The sequence below is a fragment of the Geotrypetes seraphini genome, chromosome 15, assembly GCF_902459505.1.
Source record: "Geotrypetes seraphini chromosome 15, aGeoSer1.1, whole genome shotgun sequence".
Lineage (NCBI taxonomy): Eukaryota > Metazoa > Chordata > Amphibia > Gymnophiona > Dermophiidae > Geotrypetes > Geotrypetes seraphini.
The window spans coordinates 32,677,608-32,705,319 of NC_047098.1; the positions used below are offsets into that span (position 1 = coordinate 32,677,608).

Sequence of the window (27,712 nt, forward strand, 5' to 3'; positions counted from 1 at the left end):
GATGGGCAGACTAGATGGGCCGTTTGGCCTTTATCTGCCATCATGTATCTATGTTTTACTGTGAAAGGGGACTTTTTTTTAACACATCACGCTGTTGTTTGAGGAACATACAAGTACTTTTTCCACTTTTGGTTCAGTTAACAGCTGTGTAATCTGGTAGCCCAACTTGACCCGACTAGTACTAATAATGACAGGAGATTGGTGGCCCGGAGCAGCTCTTCATACTTTATTTCAAATTTTTAGTGCAACTCTGGAAAGATACATGACGCATTGGGAAACCCCAAAAGGAAAAAGCAGACAGACAGACATCTGGATTCTTTAATGTCTCTAATCATTTTTGCTTCCATTTTTAAAAATTAACCCCCTCGTTTACTAAGGCGTGCTAGCCGATTTAGCACAAACTAAATATTAGCGCATGCTATATGCTAACGTGTCCATAGAATATAATGGGTGCGTAAGCATTTAATGTGTGCTAAATTGGCTAGTGCACCTTAGTAAAAGGCCCCCTAAGCTTCTGAAGTTGATATCCCACTTTTAGCCAGCCAAGTCTACCAGATACTCGCTGACTTCCCACAGCTTCTTGGCAACTACATCATCGCGGCCTTTTTGCCACACCTCTTGCACCCTGCAGTCAGCGAAGTAACGACCACTGTGCTGCTCAATGCCCTCCTGCACAGCACAGTAAATCGAAGTCTGTGCTCCAACTATACAGTCCCGAGCGAAGAGGCATAAATAGAAGTACACTGGAAGTTTCAGCCAGGGACTGATACAGTGAAATATTTCCGTGTGCACTAATCCTGTAGGAGAGGAAGAATGAGATGAATCAGTGCAAGCCATTTCCCAGGACCCTAACCAACTGACATCTTTGTCCACTTCAAAAAACATCCTGGGCTTCTACATCTGATTTTGCAGGACAGTAACCCCTTCATTCTATATAATTTTGTGCACCCAGTTTTATTGTACCTACTCTTACATATGTAACTTAATTGACAAATGAGCTGCTAATTACCACTAAATGAATTATTCATGATAAATGGGTTATTTGGCACTAAGTTGCAGTTACATGCGTAACTCCACTTAGGGCTAGATGCACTAAAGTCAGCGATCGTTGCTAAATCTATTTTCACAGCTTTAGCGATGATTGCTATTACTGACCCAATTCACAAATAGGCTCACCTCGTGTTTTTCCCCTTGATCATCCATTTTCTGATCTGGACATGCAAATTAGCTAAAACCCCATGCAAAGCAGCCAAGTGATTAATGCACTAACATCGCTTGCTTGGCTATGCAAAAAAAATAAAACAGGGGTTTTAGCTGTTGGAAAAAAACAAGTTTCCACATAGAAAAGATCTGTCCCATAAGAAAAAGAAAAAAAATAATTCCTCATGCCAATGACAACGAACCTGCACCGTGAATCCCCACCCCCCTCCGAGCCAGCAAAAATGGCAGGAAGAATGCCCAGTTCCTCCTGCCATGCCGAACACCCACCTCCCCTACAAAAGAAAATTGGCAGGAGGGATGCCTACTCCCTCCTGCCAATTCGACTCCCCCTACGGCAGTGATGCAGCAGGAGGGTTCGGAGGGTGACATGGGACCTCTGGTGGCAGGAGGGAGTGGGCATCCCTCCTGCCACATCACTGCCATGGAAGGGAGGGGAGTCACATTGACAGGAAGGAGTAGGCATCCCTCCTGCCATTTTTGCTGCCGTGGGGGGGGGGGGGGATGTCGTGGTGCCATAACAGCTTAGGGCTCTGCGCATGTGTCAATCACTCACTGAGCGATTGATCTGTTGAGTTTGCATGCAAATTATTTGCACCTCTGTGCAAATCATCTGCATGCAACCTTGGTAGTGCATTGATCACTAGTTCAGAATAGACCAACAGTGATCCAGTCAGTATTGCTGACTATCTTTAGTACATCTAGGCCTTTCAGGTGGATGAACTAAAGTGTTACCAATAGGTCTGCCTGTTTTGGGGTTTTTTTCATTTTTTTTCAATGGCACAGATATTTTGTTAGTAAGTTAGTTAGTTAATATGTATGTTACATATGTAAAATATCTGTCCCATTAAAAACAAAATGAAAAAAATTTCCCCACTGCTGATGATGGCCCTCCCCAATGACCCCTGACAAACGTGGCCACCCCTAAGCCACTGTTCCCCCCCAAACCCAAAACAAATGGCAGGAGGGATGCCTAATCTCTCCAGTCATGCAGAACACCCCCGCACCATGCCTCCCCTCTGTACCAGGCACCCCAGATCCCCTGCTCCCCTCCCCTGAACCCAAAAAAATGGCAGGAGGGATGCCCACTCCCTCATGCCACCAGACGCCCCCCCTGAACTACCCCCCAAACCTCCCTCATACCTTTTTAAAGCATTGGAAGCAGGAAGCCCGCTCTCAGGCTCCTGCTTCGGGTCCGCCTGTCTAAATGACGGACCTTCCCCTCCTCGGTGCATCATATGATACAGGGGAGGGGAGGGGCGGGGCCAAAGGCCCTGATTGATTCAGATGCCTAAGGCCCCTCCCAAGGGCTGGGACCATAGGCATCTGAGTCAATCAGGCCTTCAGCACCTACCTCTGTATCCAGGATACTGAGGGAGGAGCCTAAAGCCCTGACTGGTCAAGCCAAACAGGTCTTAGGCTCCTCCCTCAGTGGCTCCAGGGTGCCTGGCTCAGGGGGAGGCCATGGTGCGGGGGTGTTCTCCATGGAGGAGGGATTGGGATGCTTTTTTCTTTTTAATGGGACAGATCATATGTGTATAACACACACAAAACATCTGTGCTGGTTAAAAAAAAAGAAAAAGAATCCTTAATAGCAGTGACAGGAGGCTGCTTACCCTGTCACTGCAGTTAGGGCTGTGCATGTGTCAATCGCTCACTGAGCGACTGATCGGTCGTGTTTGCATGCAAACTTGATAGCACTTCGCTCACTGCTGGAGAATCGGCCAATAGCGATAGAGGCAATATCTTTAGTGCATCTAGCCAAAATTGCTATTCTCTAACCTTAGCATACAAATTCTATAGCACATAACTGCAAAAGGGAGAGGGGGGGGGGGGGGGGAGACATCGGAAGGACTTGGGCAGGTCAGGAGACATGCCCAGAACCTACATGCTAAGGATATAGAATACTAACAAATGCACACATTTATCATTTTGTTAACATTTATACCAGCCACTGACATGGAGTAAGTGGTCACGCCCAAATGTTGGTGCGTAAACTGTGGACTTATGCTAGTACTCTATAAATGACAAAAACAATATGATATAATCACTCAATCGTAGATGATCACTTGCTTCTGAATTGTGTACAACTGTTAGTGAATTTATATGCTCAGAGAAATGGAGGTGATAACAGGGAAACCCCAACACTACAACCTCACCGCCCAATCATCGCATAATTCAGAAAACTAGTTGTAAAGCTTGTCACTATTATGAATGTTTGCATTGGTGCTAGGAGCTACATTGTTGCAAAAATAATAAACATTATGTTATTGGTCTGAAATAGCAAACTTATCTTTAGCTTGCGGGTTCCGACGTGACACGTTTCGTTCCTGCCTCAGGGAACCGAAAGAGAGTTTGCAAGAATTCAAAGCGTGTGGCCGCGGTAAAACTCAAACCTACAAATTACTTCAAACATATCAGCTTGTTTGACTACCTCCTCATACCGGTATACCAATAACATAATGTTTACAGGTGCCGGAATTGTTCAATGTCTGCACAGGAAGGCTGCTACAAACAGGTTCTACTATAGAGGAAAAGTACATCTAGATCAGTGGTTCCCAACCCTGTCCTGGAAGAACACCAGGCCAATTGGGTTTTCAGGCTAGCCCTAATGAATATGCATGAAGCAAATTTGCATGCCTATCACTTCCATCATATGCAAATCTCTCTCATGCATATTCATTAGGGCTAGCCTGAAAACCCGATTGGCCTGGTGTTCCTCCAGGACAGGGTTGGGAATCACTGATCTAGATAACAAGCTGGTTAATAAATCCCACTGAATAGAGTTGTATTATGTCAGTATTTGTCACTGCATCACTTAAAGAAAAACAATATATTTAGCAAAAACAGGAAGAAAGTTGAAGTCTCAGATTAAAAAAAAAAAATCATAATTTAGGGGTAACAGCAGAGAAGAACTCTGAGAGCCTGTGCTCTTAACATGCTTCTTTCCCCCATCTTCAGCTTCCTCTGCAGCCACACACTGCACATTCTAGAGTTACATAGCTTCCCTACCTGGGTGCACAGCATAACAGGTGATGTTGTTGCCCTCCAGTCTGTTAGCCAGCTCCCTAGCATGCAGGACATTTGCCAATTTGCTGTCAGCGTAAGCCTGTATGTTCCGTATTAATCCACCTGGTGGTGGGTTCAAATTTTCAAAGTCAATCTTGCCATAGAAGTAGGAATTGGAAGAAACAATGACAATGCGACTTGGAGCACAGTGTTTCAGCCGCTCCAGAAGCAGCTGTGTCAGCAGGAAGTGGCCAAGGTGGTTGACCCTAAACATCGGGTTATAGCCATCGATAGTCATGTCACCTCCAAGGACTCCTGAGTGGAAAGTGAGAGGCAGCTACAGTAAATGACAGGAATCTGAGAGTGCACTGGTTCTGGTGGGTGGAGCTGACTCATATGGACTGGAAGATGTCTGGACCTAGACCTGGTACATGCCTAGCAGGTAAGTAATGAGAAGCAGAAATAGGCAAACCAGGTGGGAGATGTTCACAACTCCAACACTGTTCTTCTACAGTGCCAGAACCAGCCTTTTTTTTCAATGACCGTGAGCAGCCAGGTTTGCTCATAGGCGGGTAGTGTATATGAAGAATGGCACATGATGCAAAAGGTTAAAAAAAACTTATTATTTTTTATTTATTTCCATAACATCCATCAAAAGGTTATTGCGTCATTGGAAGGATTCTTTACAGGCGCCAAACACTGGCATTTCTGACCAAGAATCCCCCCCCCCCACCCCATAGTTATTCATCAATATATACTTTCAGTCCAATCTGACATCATTACTTGTCAGCCAATCACTTAATAGAGGCTGTCCTTAAGTTTGAACAAAGAAATTCTTTTTTGACATCGAAATAAAAGTTTCAGCAATCATATTTTTGTTTACATTAATTTCTAAATATGCATAAACCCATTATTACATATCCAATATTATTTTTGTCATTCTCAAACCTTAAATCAAACCGTTTATTTATTTCAAGAGAGCTTGCATTTGTTTTCAGCATCTGCTGTAAAGTTCATGTCCTGTCAGCACAGAAAAAGGAAGAGGAGGGGCTATTCCCCCCTGCTCTGAGTCTCTCAAAGACTGGTACAGTATTTCTGATTCTAACTATTTCCAGATGTTGCCTCTTAGGATTTCTCCTTAAAGTTTCTTCAGGTTTAAAATATATAAAATTATGTTTTTAAAAACCCACTCTCATGTTTAGTATACCTTCACACATCGTTCATATCATCCATCATTCATTCGGGGCCCCATTCACACACAACATGGTATATTGCATTCATAATTAATACAAGAAAGCTTTCTCTGTTATATGCTCCACCTGACCAGTTCAAGCACATCTGTTATCAATTAGACCATGAGGCTCAAGGCGGGAAACCTAAACAAAGACACAGAGAGGACAAAGAAAAGCAGAGAACCAAGATTGAGTTCTTAATCCCTCTAGAAGTATGTTACGCATTACCTGATTTCCTCTATGATTCTGCTTAATAGCAAAATACATAACAAGAATATTATTATGCTTTTCCTTAATATTAATCTGTAGTGTTTTTTTCTGGCCTTGGCTACATCCTTATTCAGATTTTCATGCGCTCACTTTTCCATACATTTCTATTGGGTGTGGCTTTAACTTTCATATGTACTTCTAACTAGTTTACCCAGAACCATATGAAAATCAGGCATTTTTGTAGGAAAAATCTACAAAATACTCCACCCTCATGTCCTACACACTATCCTTTCCATAGCGCCTGCTACAGCCCATGAGTGCCACTGTTCAACCGATGCTCAAGTATGTTTTCTTGTATAGGCCCACAAGCATGGAATGAGATCCCTCAATATATACGTGAGCAGAGAAATGTGCATACTTTAAAGAAATTCCTGAAAAAGTTTCTATTTTGTAAAATTAAATATGGGAATTAAGTTTTTCAGATAATTGTAAGCGCTGGTCGCTGGTATGTTTTGACTGTTTGCTTTGTTTGTATTGTCTGTGAAGCTGTTTTAATTATGTAACATTTGGAAACCGCTTTGTACAAAGCAGGATATAAATCAATAAACCATAAAAACTAACAACATGCAAATTATATGCACGCTATTAGTGCTGAGCATTGGTCACTCAAGGGATTGGGAATGTTCCTGGAGCATGTCCACAAGAGCTGTATGGTAGACACAGCTCTTATGTGCATTTCCAATGGACCTCTCATGACTAAAAAAAATCTCTGAGGTTGGGTCAGACTGGGCCGGGTCTAACCCCCAGCTCAACAATCACTTAATCCCCTTCCACACAGATGTATCTTAGCAGGCAGGAAGGATGCCTATTCCCTTCTGCCTCCAGACCTGTCCTCTTCAAAAATGGTGGTACCCTGTCCTTGCTGGGAGGGGCCTAAATACCATATAAGATGGTACTGTACTTAGGCCTCTCCCAGTACATCCCAGGATGCATCAAGCAGGACACCACCATTTTAAAGAGAGCAGGCCCAGAGGCAGGAGACAGTAGGCATTCCTCCTGCCTACTTTGTCAGAAAAGGAACTTATGGGAGGGAAGGGGGTGAGTGAGTATTAAGTTAGGGGTTTGGCATGGTCTGGCCTGAGCCCACTGTACCACCAGGGATCTTTTTTTATAGCTAGGAAGAGGGTCAGGAGGGAATCTGTTTGGACCCCCACAGATTTTATTTTAGTTGGGGTCGAGCTCAGAGAAGGTTCAGGATGTGATTTTCTGACTTTCTTTTCAATGCCTGAGCTAATTAGCATTCAGGCACTGAAAGGAAAGTACAGTAGGGGACACTACCAACAGCTTTGAGCTGTCAGTAGTTCAGCAGGTTTATTTGTGTGCCTGTCATTCTGGGATTTGCACAGATTTGTTAATGAGCTTATTGTAATACTACCAAGCTCATTGGCATGGGACTTTCGATCACTGCTTGCGTTCATTGTAAAGCAATAGCCGAAAGCCTCTGTGCATTGGCTGCAGAATAACATTTAATTTAGATTGGCTAAAACCAGTCTAAATGAAACATTGCAAGCACAGTAAGAAACATAGAAACATAGAAAGATGACGGCAGATAAGGGCCACAGCCCATCAAGTCTGCCCACACCATCGACCCTCCCTTTTAAGTCTAATTGTAATACTGCCATTCTACTGACCCGCTCTTTCAATTCTATACCCTAGTGATCCTATCCTTTGGCTGACCCTCGTAGGGATCCCACATAGGTATCCCATTTATTCTTGAAGTCTGGGACGCTGCGTGCCTCGATCACCTGCATTGGAAGCTTGTTCCAGTGCTCAATCACTCTCTCCGTGAAGAAGTGTTTCCTGGTGTCTCCACGAAACCTCCCTCCCCTGAGTTTGAGCGGATGACCTCTTGTGGTCGAGGGTCCCTTCAGGAGAAAGATATCATCTTCCACCTCAACCCGTCCCGTGATGTACTTGAATGTCTCAATCATGTCTCCCCTTTCCCTACGCTCCTTGAGAGAGTAGAGCTGCAATTTGCTCAGTCTTTCCTCGTACGGGAGACCCTTTAGCCCCGAGACCATCCTGGTGGCCGTCCGCTGAACTGATTCAACTCTGAGCACATCTTTACGGTAATGTGGCCTCCAAAATTGCACACAGTACTCCAGATGAGGTCTCACCATGGCTCTGTACAATGGCATCATGACTTCAGGCTTCCTGTTGACGAAGCTTCTCCTGATACAACCTATCATCTGCCGTGCTTTAGATGAAGCCTTCTCCACTTGAGTGGCAGCCTTCATATCAGCACTGATGATTACTCCTAAGTCTCGTTCCGCCGTAGTTCTGGTTAAAGTTTCTCCATTCAGGGTGTAAGTTCTGCAAGGATTTCTGTTACCGAGATGCATGACCTTACATTTATTGGCGTTGAAGCCCAGCTGCCAGATCGAGGACCAACTTTCTAGAGTACGCAGGTCTTGCTCCATAGCATCCTTTAGATTATAGTCGTTTACTATATTGCATAGTTTGGCGTCATCAGCGAATAAGGTTACCTTGTCTTGAAGCCCTTTAGTCAGATCCCCAATGAATATGTTGAAGAGGAGAGGGCCCAGGACTGAACCCTGTGGCACTCCGCTAGTCACTTCCGACATTTTAGAAAGGGTACCATTAACCACCACCCTCTGAAGACTGCCACAAAGCCAATCTTTGACCCATGTAGTTAGAGTCTCTCCTAATCCCATCGATTTCATCTTGTTCAGCAGCCTGCGGTGTGGGACGCTGTCAAACGCTTTGCTGAAGTCCAGGTACACGACGTCCAAGGACTCGCCTGAGTCCAGTCTTTTTGTTACCCAGTCAAAGAAGCTGATAAGATTGGACTGGCATGACCTACCTTTGGTGAATCCATGTTGACTGGGAACCCGGAGATTTTCCTTGTTCAGGATCGTATCTAATTTATACTTAATTAGTGTTTCCATGAGTTTACACACTATTGAGGTGAGGCTTACCGGTCTATAGTTCGCAGCCTCAGCCTTGCAAGTAAGGTTTGTGCTTATGCCACTAGATCACATATTCTACATTCTCCAGAAAAGGAAAATAACATTGGAGTTCAAGTTAGAGCAGGGATTTTCAACCCAGTCCTTGTGCTAGACAGTCTGCTTTCCAGGATATCCACAATGAGCATGCATGTAATGGAGGCAATGCATGCAAAATCTCATTTTTATAGTGCCTCTAGAAGTATGCAGCACTGTACATATACAGTCCCTGTTCCACAGAGTTTAAGAAATCTATTCAAGATGGACAAACAGGACATATAAGAAATTAGATGGTTTCATTTATTATGGAAAATGATTTTAAAAACTGCATCTTTATAAGAAGGAAAATAAGGGATTCAGATTTAAAAGAAGCTTCAAAAAGGCAGGCTTTTAACTTAGATTTAAACAGGGAGGTTCAGAGAAGGAACATGATCTATTCCATGCACATGGCACAACAAGGTGGAAAGAATGGTATCTAGGGTTGGCAGTGGAAGAGAAGGGCACAGATAAGACTGAATAATCTGATGAGCAGAGTTCCTGTGGAGGGATGTAGGGAGAGATAATAGATGCGAGATAATGTTTTGTAAGTTATATTTTTATTCAGGTTTCTTATTACATTCATCAATCAATGTGAATTAAGAAAATAAAGAAATGATTCTCTTAGGAAGTAAGATACCTCCAATGTTCCCCAGCAGGAAGGATGCCCAAATGTGACGATGAAAATAAAGGTATTCAAGTAATTTACCAAGGTGAGGAGTCATAATTATGACCCTACTCTCACTTTTTATTGTGGATTTTAGTAGGGTTGCTGTTCTGTTTTGGTATTTACTAGGTTAAGTTAGCATGGGCATAGGATTTTAGCCAGAGACACAGGAACAATTACAGCAAATTAAGTAGATCAGCCAAAGCCAGGATTTGGTACATCTTATAGGATGGGGAATGAGAGAAGCAAGATTATCCAAAGTAGAGGGGAGTATGAAACATAAAAACATAATGGTAGATAAAGGCCAAATGGCCCATTTAGTCTGCCCATCCGTAGTAACCGTTATCTCTTTCTCTCTTGAATTCAGACACAGTCTCTGTCTCCACCACCTGTTCCAGGAGACTGTTCCATGCATCTACTACCCTTTCTGTAAAAAATCATTTCCTCAGATTACTCCATAGCCTATCACCTCTTAACTTCATCCTATGCCCTCTCATTGCAGAGTTTCCTTTCAAATGAGAGACTCAACTCATGTGCATTTACATTACATAGTTATATAAATGTCTCTATCATATTTCCACTCTCCTGCCTTTCCTCCAGAGTTTTCTTCAGCTGCATGTCACCACAGCAAATTTTACCAGCATGAAAGTAATGGAACCTGTTTAGAGAATCAGCAATCGGGTCCCCTGAAGCAGGGTATCCCCCCCTAAACCTGCTTATAAGTTAAGTAAACTTGTTAGAACTTGCCATAAGTGCAGTGACAATTGCAAGTTTTAAACTAGTACCTTGTTGGACATTTTTTGAAGTATTTTGAAGTGGTTTTTCATATAATACCTTTGGAGGAGTGATTAAACATTTTTCATAAGAGGACTATGACTGGAAGGTAAACTCTTTCCCTAAGGGAAGCCTCAAACCTTCCCTTCAGAGTTTCAAATCTCTGAGCTTTCTTATAATTTAGTTTCAATCACCCTTCACTGGTTTATTATTTACAAGGCCAGTTTTTCGGTGTATATTGATAGCTTTTTCTGGCTTTGAATCTATAAATTTCATATCCCTGAAAGTATTTCAGCATTTCCTCCAAAGTATACAGATTGAGATCTTTAAGTCTGTCCCCATATGCTTATGATGAAGACCACATACCATTTTAGTAGCCTTCCTCTGGACCGACTCCATCCTTTTTATATCTTTTTGAAGGTGCGGCCTCTGAGGTTGTTATAGGAAGGGACCGCCTATTGACAGACATGTATGACATAGTAGACGAGACAGTAGATAGCATGCTAGGGTCAATAGCCTAAAGATTCCTAAATGTGTATGTAGTGATTGGACAAGATTGTGGGGGCGGGTGGCTAAATGTGAAAGTTACCGGATGATGATCAGAAAGGGGAAGAACTGAAATGGAAAGTTTGAGATAGCAGCTGAAAAAAAGAACAAGATTGAGGTAATGACCACGCTGGTGAATAAGGGTGGTAGAGCATAGCTGGAGTTTAAAATGAGGAGTTAAAGCAAGTAATTGAAGCATAAGAGTAAGGAAGATGGTTCAAGAAAGAAGGAAAAGAGGGACTTGTGAGAGGGTGATACTTTGAGAGATATTGGACTGAATAGTCAGATGAAGTAGATGAAGCAATTAGACTGATGTGGAAGAAGGGGTTGAAACCTACAGGAAGAGGAGAATAGCAGCCCAACATCTTTGCCACAGCCAACTGGGTGAGGTATGAGAGTAAAGGTAACCTCATTGACAAAGAGCAGTAACTAAAGTAGGGTCTTCAGGGGAAAGCTAATTTTCAGTAAAAATAAGAAGTTGCAGTTCATGAAAGAGAAAATAAAATTATGAATGTAGGCAAGCTTCTTAGAGCTAGCAATGGACATTCCATAGGCAGCCTGAGAAGGAAAAGGGTAGGAATAAAGCTGGAGGAGTTACAAGTTTGATCTGCACAGATGGGGTGAGTGTTGCCTTGGAGAGCCATGACTGGAACTAATAGCCTCAGCTGAGAGGAGGAGAAGTAGGAGAATATGAAGACTATAAGGACAGATATAACAACAGTAGCAAGGATGAGATGCTCTCAGGGAAAAAGGGAAATGGTGATATCTGAACGAGAAAAAGAAAACTTTGAAGCTCAAGAACAGAGGATAGGGCAAGAAGTTAAAATGTCTTGTGAGGTGAAGAATGTAATCGTGGAGGTTTGTGGTAGCTGAAATAGGAAAAGAAGACTAGGAAAGATTCAAATTATATGTAGCATAGCCAGAGGAAGTACAAAGAGAAAAATATAAACCTGTCGACCAAATCAGGAAGGATTCCAGAAGACTGGAAAGTGGCGAATGTTACGCCGATCTTCAAGAAAGGTTCAAGGGGAGATCCAGGAAACTACAGACTGGTGAGTCTGACCTCGGTACCGGGAAAGATGGTAGAGGCGCTGATAAAGGACCACATTGATCACCTTGATGGACACAATCTGATGAGGATCAGCCAGCACGGATTCAGCAAAGGAAGATCTTGCTTGACGAACTTACTGCACTTCTTCAAGGGAGTAAACAGGCAGATAGACAAGGGTGACCCAGTCAACATTGTATATCTGGATTTTCAGAAGGCGATTGACAAGGTCCCGCATGAATGACTACTTGGAAAAATTGTGAGCCATGGAATCAAGGGTGAAATACTCATGTGGATTAAAAACTGGTTGGCAGATAGGAAACAGAGAGAGGGGGTAAATGGACAATACCGTATTTTCACACATATAACGCGCGCGTTATACGTGTTTTTACAAACCGTGCATAACCTTGTGCGGTATACGCGTGAGCGCGTTGTCCAAAATTTTTTTTACATAGTTTCCCCCTCCCCGACATCCGATTCACCCCCCCCCTGCCGCAAGACCGCTCGCAACCCCACCCCGAAGGACCGCTCGCACGCACCCGCACCCCCAAGGACCGCTCGCACGCGCTCCCATCCGCACCCGCATCCCCACCCTGAAGGACCGCTCGCACGCACTCCCACCCGCACCCCCACCCTGAAGGACCGCTCGCACGCACTTCCGCCCTCTTGCCCCAGCCAACTGCGGCACCCCCGACATGATCGGGGCAAGAGGGAGCTCAAGCCCTCTTGCCCCAGCCAACCGCGGCACCCCCGACACGATCGGGGCAAGAGGGAGCTCAAGCCCTCTTGCCCCCCCCGACACGATCGGGGCAAAATGGAGCCCAAGCCCTCTTGCCCCGCCGACTCCCCAACTCCCCGACAATATCGGGCCAGGAGGGAGCCCAAACCCTCCTGGCCACAGCGACCCCCTACCCCCACCCCGCACTACATTACAGGCAGGAGGGATCCCAGGCCCTCCTGCCCTCAACGCAAACCCCCTCCCCCCAACGACCGCCCCCCCCAAGAACCTCCGACCGCCCCCCCAGCTGACCCGCGACCCCCTGGCCGACCCCCACGACCCCCCCGCCCCCCTTCCCCGTACCTTTGTGTAGTTGGCCGGACAGACGAGAGCCAAACCCGCCTGTCCGGCAGGCAGCCAACGATGGAATGAGGCCGGATTGGCCCATCCGTCCCGAAGCTCCACCTCCTAGTGGGGCCTAAGGTGCATGGGCCAATCAGAATAGGCCCGGGAGTCTTAGGTCCCTCCTGGGGGCGGGGCCTGAGGCACATGGGCCCAACCCGACCATGTGCCCAAGGCCCCGCCCCCAGGAGGGACCTAAGGCCCCCGGGCCTATTCTGATTGGCCCAGGCGCCTTAGGCCCCACCAGGAGGCGGAGCTTCGGGACAGATGGGTGGGGGTAGGGTGTCGCCGTGGCCAGGAGGGTTTGGGCTCCCTCCTGGCCCGATATTGTCGGGGAGTTGGGGAGTCGGCGGGGCAAGAGGGCTTGGGCTCCCTTTTGCCCCGATCGTGTCGGGGGGGGGGGGGTGGCAAGAGGGCTTGAGCTCCCTCTTGCCTCGATCGTGTCGGGGGTGCCGCGGTTGGCTGGGGCAAGAGGGCTTGAGCTCCCTCTTGCCCCGATCGTGTCGGGGGTGCCGCGGTTGGCTAGGGCAGCTTGACGTTAGAGAAAGGGCGAACCGATGGAAGAGAAAGCAGCGCAGGCGCAGGGCTCACGGAAGGGCCGGGACCGCCAAGAGAAAGCAGCAGGACACCGGTAGGAGCTTCTACATGATTGGGGGGGGGGGTCGGGAGGCTGTGGGGGTGCGAGCGGTCCTTCAGGGTGCGGGTGCGGGTGGGAGTGCGTGCGAGCGGTCCTTCGGGGTGGGGGTGCGAGCGGTCCTGCGTTGGGGTGAATCGGATGTCGGGGGGGGGGCATCAGGTTTTCAGGGTGGGGACAGGACTTCAAGGGGGAGAGGAGAGTCGGGGCGGGCAAAAGGAGAGTCGGGGTGGCCAGAGGAGAGTCGGGCAGCATGCGTGGTATACGGGTGTGCGCGTTATATAAAAATTTCTGTACATAAATTTGTGTTTTCCGCGCGCTATAACCGTGTGCGCATTTTACACGGGTGCGCGTTATCTACGTGAAAATACGGTACTCGGACTGGAGAAGCGTCACGAGTGGAGTGCCGCAGGGTTCTGTGCTTGGGCCCATGCTCTTCAACATATTTATAAACGACCTGGAAATTGGTACGATGAACGAGGTGATTAAATTTGCATACAATACAAAGTTATTCAGAGTAGTTAAGACAGAAGGATTGCAAAGACCTACAACGTGACACAAATACGCTCGAGAAATGGGCTGCGACATGGCAAATGAGGTTTAACATGGATAAGTGTAAGGTGGTGCATATCGGTAACAAAAATCTTATACATAAATATAGGATGTCTGGTGCAGTACTCAGAGAGACCCCCCCTAGGAAAGAGACTTGGGAGTACTGGTAAACAAGTTAATGAAGCTGTCCGCGCAATGCACAGCGGCGGCAAAAAGGGCAAACAGAATTTTAGGAATGATTAAGAAGGGGATCACAAACAGATTGGAGAAGGTTATCATGCCATTGTACCGGGCCATGGTATGCCCCCACCTGGAATACTGCGTCCAGCACTGATCGCTGTACATGAAGAAGGACATAGTACTACTCGAAGGGGTCCAGAAAAGAGCGACTAAACAAATCAATGTAACAAGAGATAATGGGGTTGGAGAGAATAGCACAACAAAATAATCCAAAACAACTTCCAGTGCTTGTGACTGCCTTCTAGCAAGTGTTAGGACTGAACATGGAGTTTTAGCAGTGGGATCCTGAGTGGGTCATGGTGGGCCTGGAGTCACCACAGAGGAAACTGGGAGGAATATGAAGATAAACTGCAATTTTTCAGGACCAGCTCATGCATATTCATTGTAGATACCCTAAAAACCTTACTATCAGTGTCCAGAGGGCTGCCGCGTGAGCGGACTGGTCTGACCTAGCAGCGGCAATTCTTATGTTCTTATGGGCCGGTGAGGCAAATGCTCTGATGCTCATAGAATTCGTATGAGCGTCAGAGCATTTACCTCGCTGGCCCGTGGTAGAATTCTCTACTATGGCTTTGTAAAAGGAGTTCTATATTAAGGAGTACATTAAGAACCACTGACAGAGGAAACTTGAACAGGGATATGTTCCATTTTCGACTGTGCTGTGTGGGGCTCTCCATGGCTCAGGTCCAGTTAAGAGATTTTTATGCCCTTCACATAGCTTCAGTTACTAGTTATACTCGTAGATATTTGCTTCTCTGGCAATGTTGCAGCAGTTAGTCAGCCCTCAAGTTTTACTCTTACCTGCATTATTGATAAGAATATCAAGTCTGGGCTCAGACTCCAGGAACAATGTTGCAAATGCTCTGATGGAGGTAAGACTGGCCAGGTCCAGCTTCATGAACAGCACCTGCATATTTCCAGATTTCTGTGGAGCAGAAAAATATTCAGCCACTGCCCTTCACTCACTGATATGCCCTGAATGTCTTGTCAAGAGGCCCCCCAGTGCTACTGAATACTTTTTAGCTTACCCCCCACCCCTCCTTTTACAAAACCGTAGCATGGTTTTTAGCGCTGGCCATGGCGTTAACAGCCTTGACATTCATAGGAATTCTATGAGCGTTGGAATTGTTATGGTTCAGGTCGGCACTAAAAACCACGCTACGGTTTTGTAAAAGTGGGGGGTATGGGTCGTGACCCAAAATGGGATCATGAAAGCTATATTTAGGGTTGTGACCAGGCTGAGCCAAATGAAACCCGCCCCAAAAACCTCATGAATGCACACCTCCTATGGAGTTTGCCTAGAAGTGTCAGATAGAGAGGGATCAATTTTTAAAATAAATAAATGTAGTCCTGCACAGGGTCTAGAGAAAATGGAGGACAATGGCAGTGTTGCACCCGACACTAACCTGTAGGTGGGCTTACGACAGCAGCACTGCGTCGTAAGCCCAGTGAAAGATAGGGCCCAGGGGTTGCAGAGCTGTTATCACTGCGGCTGGTGCTAAAAAACACACTATGGTTTTATAAAAAAGGTGGGGGGGGGGGGGGAAAGTTTGGTAAGCACTGCACAAAAGGCTCCTGGGGTGGGGGCAATATCGCCCTGCTCTCTCTAAAGATATCCTCAAGCCACCTTCCCCAATGAATGCTTCACAGGGTCAACACTGGAAGGACAGCACCTCCATCGGTGTAACAGTGATGGGATCAAAAAGGGTAACAGAATGTGAAATGGCATGGGATAAATACAGAGGATCCCTATATGCCTCCTTTTAAGCAGGCGGTAATTTTTCGGCTAGCGTGCGCTAATCTTGTGCGTGCGCTAAAAGCGCCAACGCACCTTTGTAAAAGGAGCCCTTATTAGTAGTATGACATATATGCCGTATAGCATAAATACTTCAAAAAAGATTTAGTGGAAGTTCTCCTTCACGCAGTGAGTGGTGGACACCTGGAGGTTATTGCACAATCCACCGTTCTAGGATTTAAAAGCAAACTAGATGCACATCTCCTTACGAGAGGCATAGAGGGATATGGATGACTAAAATTATGCCAGGTGTACACCTGGCTGGGCCTCCGCGTGTGCGGATCGCCGGACTTGATGGACCAAAGGTCTGATCCAGAGATGGCAGTTCTTATGTTCTTATGCCAAAAAGGTAGGATCAAAGAAAAACAAACAACATGATATAGAAGGTTATAATTTGTATAGAGCGGCAGGTATAATCCTGAACAAATGCACAGAGGAGGTAACCTGCTTATTCTGCACACAGAAGCAGATATGACTGTAGCCACTTTGTTGGGCAGACCAAATGGACCATTCTAGGTTTTTTTTAAAATCTGTTGCTATGTTGCCTTCCCTAGTACTGATCTGCATTGCCCGCACTAGAAGGACAGTACTTTCAGCTGTGCACACTTCCCTTAGTGCTTATCTGCTGAAAGGAAAAATTCACCAGTGGTGCAGTTCTTTCACTAAAACTGTAAATGACAGCAGAATTTCCTACATAGTCCATCTGTTCTGCCCAACAAGGCAATCAGAACCACACCTGCCACTCTGTGCAGATTATAGTCATTCATGACTGCACACTGTCTGGCAATTTGCCATCCAAATATAGGGAAAGGGAACTTACGGTATATACCACCTATATGTTGCTTTGGCATTTCAAAGCGGTGGGCACTGGAGGTTTACGTGACTTGCACAGGGTCACAAGAAGCAAGCCTGGGATTTGTATCTAAAACCAGCTTAGGCCTTTTACACTGCCTCTAAACACCTAGAGTGAAAAGAGGCGTTTTTAGAGGAGGGGAAAGGGCGGGAGGTGGGCCGACCTAGACTTAGTCATACAGCAAGTATAACCAAAAACTTTATCGGGTTGCCCAGTCGGAACTTATACGTTTTGATTTAGACCAAGTCAAAACATGTATAAGTTCCGAATAGGGACTGCTGAGCTGATTGCACCTGCCATGATCAGCTCAGCAGCACCAGCAACCTGCCCACCCCCCACCACAATGAATGCGGCAGGAGAGATGCCTCATCTCCCCTGCTGCGATCGCGATCCTCCCCCCCCCCCTCGAACTGCTGCGAACCACAGCAGGAGAGATGGCCAATCTCTCCTGCCGAGGCGTGAGACCCCACGACCCCCCCCCCACCCGACACAATACCGGGTGGTGGGGTCATGAGGGCTTGCACCTCGGCCGGTATTGTGTCTGGGTTCGGGAGTGGAAGGTTGATCGCAATCGCAGCAGGAGAGATTGGGCATCTCTCCTACTGTGATCTCGATCCTCCCCGAACTGCCGCGAACCACAGAAGGAGAGATTGGGCATCTCTCCTGCCACAGTTCATGACAGTTCAGGGGGGATCATGATCAAGACAGGGGAGATGAGCCATTTCTCCTGCCGCGATCGTTGGGGGGGGGGGGGAAATTCTGTAACCGGTGTTGTTTTTGACTATGCCGGTTACAGAATCCAACTTTTAGGTAAATAACTGGCCCCTCCTTTGCCTAAAAAGTCTTGTTTTGGGCATTTGGCACTTAGGCTATTTTTTGGTTGATAATGTGTTCTAAGGTTAGACGTCGTGTTGGTCTGGGCGATTAAACTGCTGAACGTAGAGGTTGGCTATAAGGTTGTATATGTTACTGCATCTTGTACATTATCTGCAGTCTGTTCGTTGTTTTCTGGTTGCTGTTGTTTACTGCAGACTACGTTGGATTTTCTTTCTCCCTTTTGAACATAGAGGTAGGCCATTCTTTTAAAAAAACTAATTTTGGACGTTGTTTTTTTTTAGAATGGACATTTTCCCTCAGCATTTAGGGCCTTAGGCCAAAAGGGGACTTAGACTACAAGTATTGTTAAGTGTATTTAACTTGCTAATTTCAACACAAAGATGTTTTCCTCTCCCTCTTGAAATACACAGCATACTCACTCATAGCATATATCACTAAAGTGATATACAATATGTAGATTAGATCTTCAGTTGTCTTATGCCATTGGTTGGGACAGACCATAAAAGTCTGTCTGGCACTGGCCTTAGTTCCCAACTATTGGAGTTGCCTTATCTACTTTTGTCCAATTTGCAGCACATAGACTATAGAAGTGTCTGCCACTGGTCTTGGTTCCCAACTTCTTGTCCAATATAATGTAGAATGTGGAGAAGTATCCTGGGGAAACTGGGTTTGATTCCCACTGCAGCTCCTTGTGACTCTGGGCAAGTCACTTAACCCTCCATTGCCCCAGGTATAAAATAAGTGTGTGGATCAAGCACTGACCCATGACTGCATGTACAGTGAGGAATCCTCCCTGTGATGTTTCAAGGCAGAGTATGCGCAGCTCCACTGTGTTGCTGTTGCCCAACATAGGGCCCTGTGGCCTACAGCATATGGTATTCAATAGTGGTCCCCCATCCAGGTCTGACCCTGCTTGGCATCCAATGGCAAGAGCAGGCCTACCCAGGGCAGCCAGGCTGTAGGTCACAAAGTGAGTACCTGTATATAATATGTAAAGCACTTTGATTTTAACCACAGAAAGCAGTATATCAAATGCCATTCTCTTTCTCTTAAAACACCTCAACAGTCATGTTTTCATGCCATTCTTTTTCTCTGTCAACACTAGAAGACTGACACCTTCAGCAGTGCATTGTTTCCTAGAATTACCCTAGCCTTGTAATATCAGCACTGATTTTGAAGTGGGTCATAGATATCTGGGCAATACACTGTAGTGAATGTGAACAGTGCACCAGGACTGCTGTAGGGAAGACAGATATAGAGACCTTGCGGATGTCAAAGATGGCAGCTTCTGCTTTCTCTTTGTTGCGACAGGCAAGGATAGTTCGGGCTCCACGACGAGCAAGGTCCAACGCTGTCACCTTTCCAATCCCACAGTTCCCACCTATAGAAATATCAATATTTCACAATCTGAATACCATGATTCTCTGTGAGGTCTCTCCCTAAAAGAAAAGCAAAATGCAGGAGTTCATCCAGCCACAGGAAGAGAAAACATCCTGAGCATAGTGTAAGAGCCTATCTAGTTTTCCTCCTATAATTCTTTAACATAACATAATTGTTTGTAGACCGCACACTACCTTTCGGTTCTATGTGGTTAGAGAAGGGATACAGTAAAGATGGAACTTAACAAGGAAGGAATACAGTATAGAAAGAATTGTTAACATTAAAAATAGATATTCCTAAGTTTCATAGACAGGAACACAATCTATGCAAAAAAACCTCTAAAAATTAATTGTAGGAAATATGTATGTACATATGATGAAAGATTACAGTGGCTAAACACAATAAAGGAAGAAGGAATGAAAGAGAGGAACTGTTAAACAATAGCATTCGCAGTAGGAGCCTGTGGCGGTTTCTCCATCGGCCTCCCTCCTTATGCACATACTTGGCATTGGCTTCCCCACTCCCACACCCCAGCCAGCCTGCGCTGTGACAAATGGCAAATGTCCAGGCCTCTAGGAGTCAAGGCACCGCTGCCAGGCGCACAGACAGGGACTAGCGTGGTTTTCCCAGCCCGAGGGTGGCCGCTGTACGTGGGGGAACATGACCGCAGCTCTTCGGCATTAGAACTGGGTTCACTTGCCCGGGAAGCCAAGGAGCCGGAGGTAAAAGGGAGGAGAGCTGCGACTGGACATCTTATCTGCATCTCGGAGATGCATCCTATCTACCTCCGCAATTGCTCCAGCTGGAAAACGCAAAAAAAGCCAAATCCTCCCTCCCAACCGACAGGCAAGGAAATGAAATCCTTGCACAGCAAGCGAGACAGAAAGAAAGACAGACAGACAGCGGGCAGGGAGAGAGAGACAGACAGAAAGAAAGCGGGCTAGGAGAGACAGAAAGAAAGACAAACAAACAGACAATGGGCAGGGAGAGAGACAGAAAGAAAGGCAGGCAGACAGTGGGGCAGGGAGAGAGACAGACAGAAAGAAAGACAGACAGCGGGCAGAGAGAGAGAGACAGAAAGAAAGAAAGAGAAACACACAGAAAGACAATGGGCAGGGAGAGAGACAGACAGAAAGAAAGACAGACAGATAGTGGGGCAGAGAGAGACAGACAGAAAGACAGTGGGGCAGGGAGAAAGAAAGAAACGCCTCAGCGCCCCATTGTGCTACAAGTCTACATATCTATTCTAGCACCCATTAATGTAATGGGCTTAAACACTAGTTCAAATAATAAAATTAAAAAGAACAGAGGTGAAGAATAAAGGAATAAAATTAAAATAATCCATAAACTTGAATAAATTGAAAATCAAAAATCAAATAAGTCAGACTGAAGTTGGCTTGAAATTATTTCTATTGCTTGGCCACTGATTCCCTGAAGCAGAAGTCAGTTCTGTTGCCTGCCACAGCATATCTTGAGCAATCCCAACAGCCGAGGACAGCTGACAGGGACCGAAAGGCAGGTTGTAAAGATTCTCGGACGCCAAACCAATGCTGGTGATCTCAAGCCGCACAGGCCTCTGGATTCCCAAGGGCAAGAGCCAACACAGCGCACCACACCACAGCTGACCAGCAGGAGAGAAGCCATGTCAGCATTGGAGCCTTGCCATCACCGAAGGAAAAAAGCCTCAGGGCTCCATAGCCCATCGTCTCCATCAGGCCGATCCCTTAAAACGCTGCCGGCAAGAAAACCACAGCTGCTGTGACAGAAGCAATTGCTGCATCAGTCCAGGACCGCAAAAAAAAATTAAGGCCAAGCTCACAGACTACAAGGGAAGGCAGACCTTCACATCGTCGCAAAGAACTCAAACTGCGACAGCTGAGCTCCAAAGGTCAACGGCACTAAGCAAAGTCCAGAACCTCCATCCTGAACCAAAGCTAATTCAGGTATAAGTCAAAAACAAAACAAAACTTAAAAGAAAGAATAAATGAGGAAAGAACTGGGAAGGCAGGGGTTAGGAGAGGAGGAGAGCCAGGAGGGCACAGGGAGAGTGCAGAGCGAGGGGTAGCGGCGAGAGGTAGCTCCGCCCACCCCTCCGACGTCGGACCTCGGAGCTCCGCCTTAAAAGGGGCGGAGCCAACGCCGAACAGTCCAGCTTGCCTGCAAGCAGCCACAGAGGGAGAGAGGCAAGAGAGAGACTTGGAAGGCAGGGGTTAGGAGAGGAGGAGAGCCAGGAGGGCACGGGGAGAGTGCAGAGCGAGGGGTAGCGGCGAGAGGTAGCTCCGCCCACCCCTCCGACGTCGGACCTCGGAGCTCCGCCTTAAAAGGGGCGGAGCCAACGCCGAACAGTCCAGCTTGCCTGCAAGCAGCCACAGAGGGAGAGAGGCAAGAGAGAGACTTGGAAGGCAGGGGTTAGGAGAGGAGGAGAGCCAGGAGGGCACGGGGGAGAGTGCAGAGCGAGGGGTAGTGGCGAGAGGTAGCTCCGCCCACCCCTCCGACGTCGGACCTCGGAGCTCCGCCTTAAAAGGGGCGGAGCCAACGCCGAACAGTCCAGCTTGCCTGCAAGCAGCCACAGAGGGAGAGAGGCAAGAGAGAGACTTGGAAGGCAGGGGTTAGGAGAGGAGGAGAGCCAGGAGGGCACAGGGAGAGTGCAGAGCGAGGGGTAGCGGTGAGAGGTAGCTCCGCCCACCCCTCCGACGTCAGACCTCGGAGCTCCGCCTTAAAAGGGGCGGAGCCAAGGCTGAACAGTCCAGCTTGCCTGCAAGCAGCCACAGAGGGAGAGAGGCAAGAGAGAGACTTGGAAGGCAGGGTTTAGGAGAGGAGGAGAGCCAAGAGGGCACAGGGAGAGTGCAGAGCGAGGGGTAGCGGCGAGAGGTAGCTCCGCCCACCCCTCAGACATCGGACCTCGGAGATCCGCCTTAAAAGGGGTGGAGCCAACGGCGCGCGGCCATTCGGCGCGCAGAGAGCGCCTTTGCGAAGGGCCTTGAGAAGGGCCAGGGCACTACACCAAGGTCAGCACACAACCAGAGGCAGAGAGTGAGTGTGGGTGAGAGGTCACAGCAGCATCAGGCAGAGGGAGAGAGGACACAGCAGCAGCAGGCGGAGAGTGAGACTGGGAGAGGGGACACAGCAGCACCAGGCAGAGGGAGAGAGGACACAGCAGCAGCAGGCGGAGGGAGAGCGAGGGAGTGAGGACACCAACAGATCAGAGGAGACCAGAGTGGTGAGAGCCAGAGGAGAGAGCAGAGAGGAGAGAGCAGAACAGGCAGACGAGAGAGCGGAGAGCAAATAGACGGACCTAAGGAGCAGAGCAGAGAGCTGAGGGAGACCGGAGAGCGGAGCGGATAAGATGGAAATGGAGGCAGCCGGAATACACCAGAGCTTTCCTGTATACTGCATGGGGTGCCATATGTACGACTACCTCCCCTCGGGAAGGCGGGAGTACATATGCGGTCGGTGCCGGGAGCTGGAAGGCCTGAAGTATGAGGTCGCGAGATTGCAGGCCAGGGTTCAGGACCTGGAGGGGCTGCACGCTTCAGAGGAGCCATGCCAGGCGTCTGAGGATCCAGACAGAAACAGCTCCATTGAAGATCAGGTGAGGGACCTTGAGAGATTCATCGAGGAGAGCTACAGGAGGGTCGAGGAGCAGAACCAGCAGCAACTCAGACAGGTGTCATCAGACGAGAGCCAGGACCCACCGGAGGATGGACCTAGTGGAGAGGCCAGTGGAGAGGCCAGGAGGGCAGAGGAGGCCAAGGACCCCGAGGGAGGAGCGCCCAGATTCACCATGGACACGGACCTGAGGCAGAGGAGGCTCTTAAGGAAGGGAAAGACTGCAATTGTTGTGGGAGACTTGATCCTGAGGGAGGTGGACAGTCACGTAGCCGGAGGTCGAGAGGACCGGCTGGTGACATGTCTCCCTGGGGCCAGGACAAAGGACATTGCCGACAGAATCGAGAGGATCTTGGACGGAGCCGAAACGGAGGAGACAGCAGTAATTGTCCACGTCGGAACAAATGATGTGAGCCGGAGGAATTTCAGCATGCCTGCGCTAACAGACCAGTTCAGGGTCCTGGGAAGGAAGCTGAAACGGAGGTCACAGAGGATAGCATTCTCGGAGATCCTGCCGGTCCCGAGGGCAGATGCAAGGAGGCAGGCCGAGCTCCAGGAGGTGAATGTGTGGCTGAGGAGGTGGTGCAAGGAGGAGGGCTTCCACTTTGTGAGGAACTGGTCGTCCTTCTGGGGAAAGAGCAAGCTCTACAGGCGGGATGGCCTGCACCTGAGCACGGCGGGAACAAGAATACTAGCAGCCAACGTAAAGAAGGAGATTGAGAGGGCTTTAAACTACAGAAAGGGGGACAGCCGACAGCTGACCTGATGACGCTTCAGACAGCAGTATCAAGAAAAGATGCTGAATGGGCTGACTGCAGGGAGGACGGGGGTCCGATGGAACTCGCGATCAGACAGCGAGGGAAACACCAGGTAACAGCAACTTGCTGGGAGAAGTCTAAGGGGAAGGGGAAAACAGGGGATTCAGGAGGACAAGATGGCACCAGGGTGCAAACAGAAGGCAATAAGGTGGAGCCACAGGGCAAAGGGGAGACACAAGGCAAGGGGGAACAAACCAAGGCCCAGAGGACGATAGCACAGGAGGGGGCTGGTACTCCCAGGGAAAAGCGGGGAGGTGGGGTGGAGGGGACATGGGGAGGAAGAGAGTTGCGAGGGTAAAGGCGGAGGGCACAGCAGAGGCACCGGGAGCGGGAAAACGGCCCGAGACCCAAGGGAAGGCGGCCCAGGTAAAGGCAGAGGTGGAGGACAAACACCGGGACCTACAGTGCTTATACGCAAATGCAAGAAGCCTCATGGCTAAGATGGGTGAACTGGAAGTCATGGCCAAGGGGGAGGACCTGGATATAATAGGAATTACAGAAACCTGGTGGACAGAGGAAAATCAATGGGATGTGGCGCTGCCAGGGTACAAGCTCTACAGGAGGGACAGGACCCACAAGAAGGGGGGAGGCATAGCACTATATATAAAGGACTCTATCTACTTGGTCGGGATGGATATGGCAAAGAAGGCAGAGGGGCTGGAATCGCTATGGGTCAAATTGCCGGGGAAACAAGGGTGCAGGCATAAAACTGGGGCTGTACTATCGCCCACCTGGTACGCCGGAGGAAATCGGACACGACTTGGAAGCTGAACTGAGACAAGAATGCAGGACTGGAAGTGTAACAGTGATGGGGGACTTCAACTACCCGGGGATTGACTGGAGTACGGGTCACTCCAACTCCACGAGGGAAGCAGGATTCGTAGAAGCTGTGAGGGACTGCTTCATGGAGCAACTAGTCAAGGAACCGACGCGAGGGGATGCTACTCTTGACCTCATCCTTAACGGATTAGGGGGGCCGGCAAGAGGGGTAGAAGTGGGAGGAACACTAGGCAACAGTGATCACAACGTGATCAGATTCACATTAGAAAGGGGGTCACCCATAGTGGGGAGGACCGCAACGACTGCGCTCAACTTCAGGAAAGGGAACTATGTTGCTATGAGGAAAATGGTGGGGAGGAAGCTCAGGAACGGCTTTAGGATGGAGACTGTAGGGAGCGCCTGGACCCTTCTCAGGGACACACTGCAGGAAGCGCAAAAACTGTACATCCCCAGTTTCAGGAAAGGCCGCAAGAACAAGCGGTCAAAAGACCCGGTTTGGATGACACCTGAAGTAAAGAGGGTAATCAGTGACAAGAAAGTGTCCTTCCGGAAATGGAAAAGGGATCCAACGGAGGAAAATCACCAGGAGTACAGGAAATGCCAAAAGGAATGCCACCGAGAGATTAGAAAAGCAAAAGGGAAATACGAGGAGGGGCTGGCCAGGGAGGCGAAAAACTTCAAGGCATTCTTCAGTTACGTAAAGGGGAAGCAACCAGTGAGAGAGGAGGTGGGGCCATTGGACGATGGGGATAGGAAGGGAGTGATTAAGGAGAATAAAGAGATAGCTGAGAGGTTGAACACGTTCTTCTCGTCGGTTTTCACGAGCGAGGACACGTCCAATATACCGGACTCAGAGGAGCTCATGAGTGGGGAGCAGGCCAAAAGATTGGGGCATATAGAGGTAAGTCGGGAGGATGTCCTCAAGCAGATTGACAGACTGAAAAGCGGCAAATCACCGGGACCGTACGGGATCCACCCAAGGGTTCTAAAGAAACTAAGTCAGGAAATAGCGGGCGCAATCCAGCATGTTTGCAACCTATCCTTGAAAACTGGAGAGGTACCAGAGGACTGGAAACTGGTGAATGTCACACCTATCTTTAAGAAGGGATCGAGAGGTGACCCCGGGAACTACAGGCCGGTGAGCCTGACTTCAGTTATAGGGAAGATGGTGGAAGCAATGATCAAGGACAACATTTGCGAGCACATCGAGAAAAATGGCCTACTGCGGACAAGCCAGCACGGATTCTGTAAGGGAAGGTCGTGCCTGACAAACCTTCTGTACTTCTTTGAGGGAATAAGCAGACAGGTGGACAAAGGGGAACCCATAGACATTATTTACCTCGATTTTCAAAAGGCCTTTGACAAGGTGCCACATGAAAGGCTGCTTAGGAAGCTGTGGAACCACGGGGTGGGCAGGGATGTACACAGATGGATCAAGCACTGGCTGTCAGGTAGACTACAGAGGGTCGGAGTAAAGGGCCAATATTCTGACTGGCGGGGAGTCACGAGCGGTGTGCCGCAGGGATCGGTGCTGGGGCCGCTACTCTTCAACATATTTATCAATGACCTGGAAACGGAGGCAAAGTGTGAGGTTATAAAATTTGCAGACGATACCAAGCTCTGCGCCAGAGTTAGGACCAGGGAGGAGTGTGAGGAACTGCAAAGGGACCTCGATAAGCTGGAGGACTGGGCAAACAAATGGCAAATGCGCTTTAACGTAGATAAATGCAAGGTCATGCACATAGGGAAAAAGAACTCGTTGTTCGAGTATAAAATGGGGGGGAGATTGCTGGAAGACACCGGACTTGAGAGAGACTTGGGTGTGCTAGTGGATCCATCCATGAAACCATCCGCACAGTGTGCAGCAGCCTCAAAGAAAGCCAACAGGATGCTGGGCATCATCAAGAGGGGCATATCAACCAGGACGCGGGAAGTCATCATGCCGCTGTATCGAGCAATGGTGCGCCCACATCTGGAATACTGCGTTCAATATTGGTCGCCACACCTCAAGAAGGACATGGCAGTTCTTGAGAGAGTCCAAAGGAGGGCAACGAAACTGGTAAGAGGGCTGGAAAACTGCCCATATGCTGAGAGGCTGGATAAACTGGGGCTCTTCTCTCTGGAAAAGAGGAGGCTCAGGGGGGGATATGATAGAGACCTTCAAAATACTTAGGGGCATAGAGAGGGTGGACAGGGACAGGTTCTTCAGACTAAAAGGGACGACAGGTACGAGGGGGGCACTCAGAGAAACTGAAGGGAGATAGGTTCAAATCAAATGCAAGGAAGTTTTTCTTCACCCAAAGGGTCGTGGACAAATGGAATGCGCTCCCGGAGGAAGTGATCCGGCAGAGTACAGTACAGGGATTCAAACAGGGATTGGACAGATTCCTGAGGGAAAAGGGGATCGTGGGGTACTGAGGGAGGTGCTGGGGTGTTGCATAAGTATAGACAGCTCACCAGGTCGTGCAGGTGCAAGGCCGGAGGGTTAGGACATTGATGGGAAGATAGGACTTCGATGAGAAACCTAGGGGGCAAGGGGGCCCTTTCTGGTGATTAAGGCAGGTCATGACCTGTTGGGCCGCCGCGGGGGTGGACTGCTGGGCGGGATGGACCTCTGGTCTGACCCGGCGGAGGCACTGCCTATGTTCTTTAACTAAGGAAGATTGAAAATAAAACCTAAGAAAAACAAAAAAAGTGAGGAGAAACTATAAATGACATCCTAGTCAGACGCCATCTTGAAAAGAAAAAGTCCTATTAGCTTCATCTCTCTATAAGGCTACTTATTCCTTCATACTGTATAGTCTTAAATGTTTCCATTGTATCTCAATGCTCAGCGATGTATTAATTCATGGTGCTGAAGACAATTTCCTGTGCACTGGAGACATTTGAAAAACTTCACTGACCTCACCACTCCACTAGTAGTTTTCCTTCAGTCTTGTGGTTCATATTTAACAGACCCCTTTACCCGCTACAAAAAGAAGCAGTGGACAAATCTTATACATCTCCAGTCTCCTAACAACTGCTACAGGGCCACCTAAAATTTGGCTCTACTATACCTGTAATTAAAACAGTCTTCCCCTTCAGGCTGGTCTCACTCTTGCATCTGGGTCCTTTGATGAAATTGAAATATATGAGGATATAGGCTGCCAGAACAATAGCTGTCCCCAGCAGGACCCCTGGCATGGTGGTAGGTGCTGCAGCTTACGCTTGCACCTAGTCGCTCTCGCTACTATGACCCTCCTGGGTGCTAGGACAGCCTAAGATAGTTTAGAACATCAGCTGCTTCCGTGTCTCTGCTCAGCTGCTTCCTTGTCTCTGCTCAGCTGCC

The 27,712-nt window shown here is 48.0% G+C and overlaps 1 protein-coding gene across 1 annotated transcript; it reads right to left on the reverse strand.

Annotated features, from left to right (window-relative positions):
* Nucleotides 1-204: 204 nt before the first annotated feature.
* DHRS13 (dehydrogenase/reductase 13) lies at nucleotides 205-27,712 on the reverse strand. Its single transcript, XM_033922319.1, has 5 exons — nucleotides 27,441-27,712; nucleotides 19,060-19,178; nucleotides 15,114-15,237; nucleotides 4,231-4,542; nucleotides 205-797 (listed from the first exon to the last, which is right to left on the reverse strand). The coding sequence occupies exons 1-5, from the start codon at nucleotides 27,565-27,567 to the stop codon at nucleotides 535-537; spliced, it is 945 nt and encodes a 314-aa protein (XP_033778210.1). The 5' UTR covers nucleotides 27,568-27,712; the 3' UTR covers nucleotides 205-534.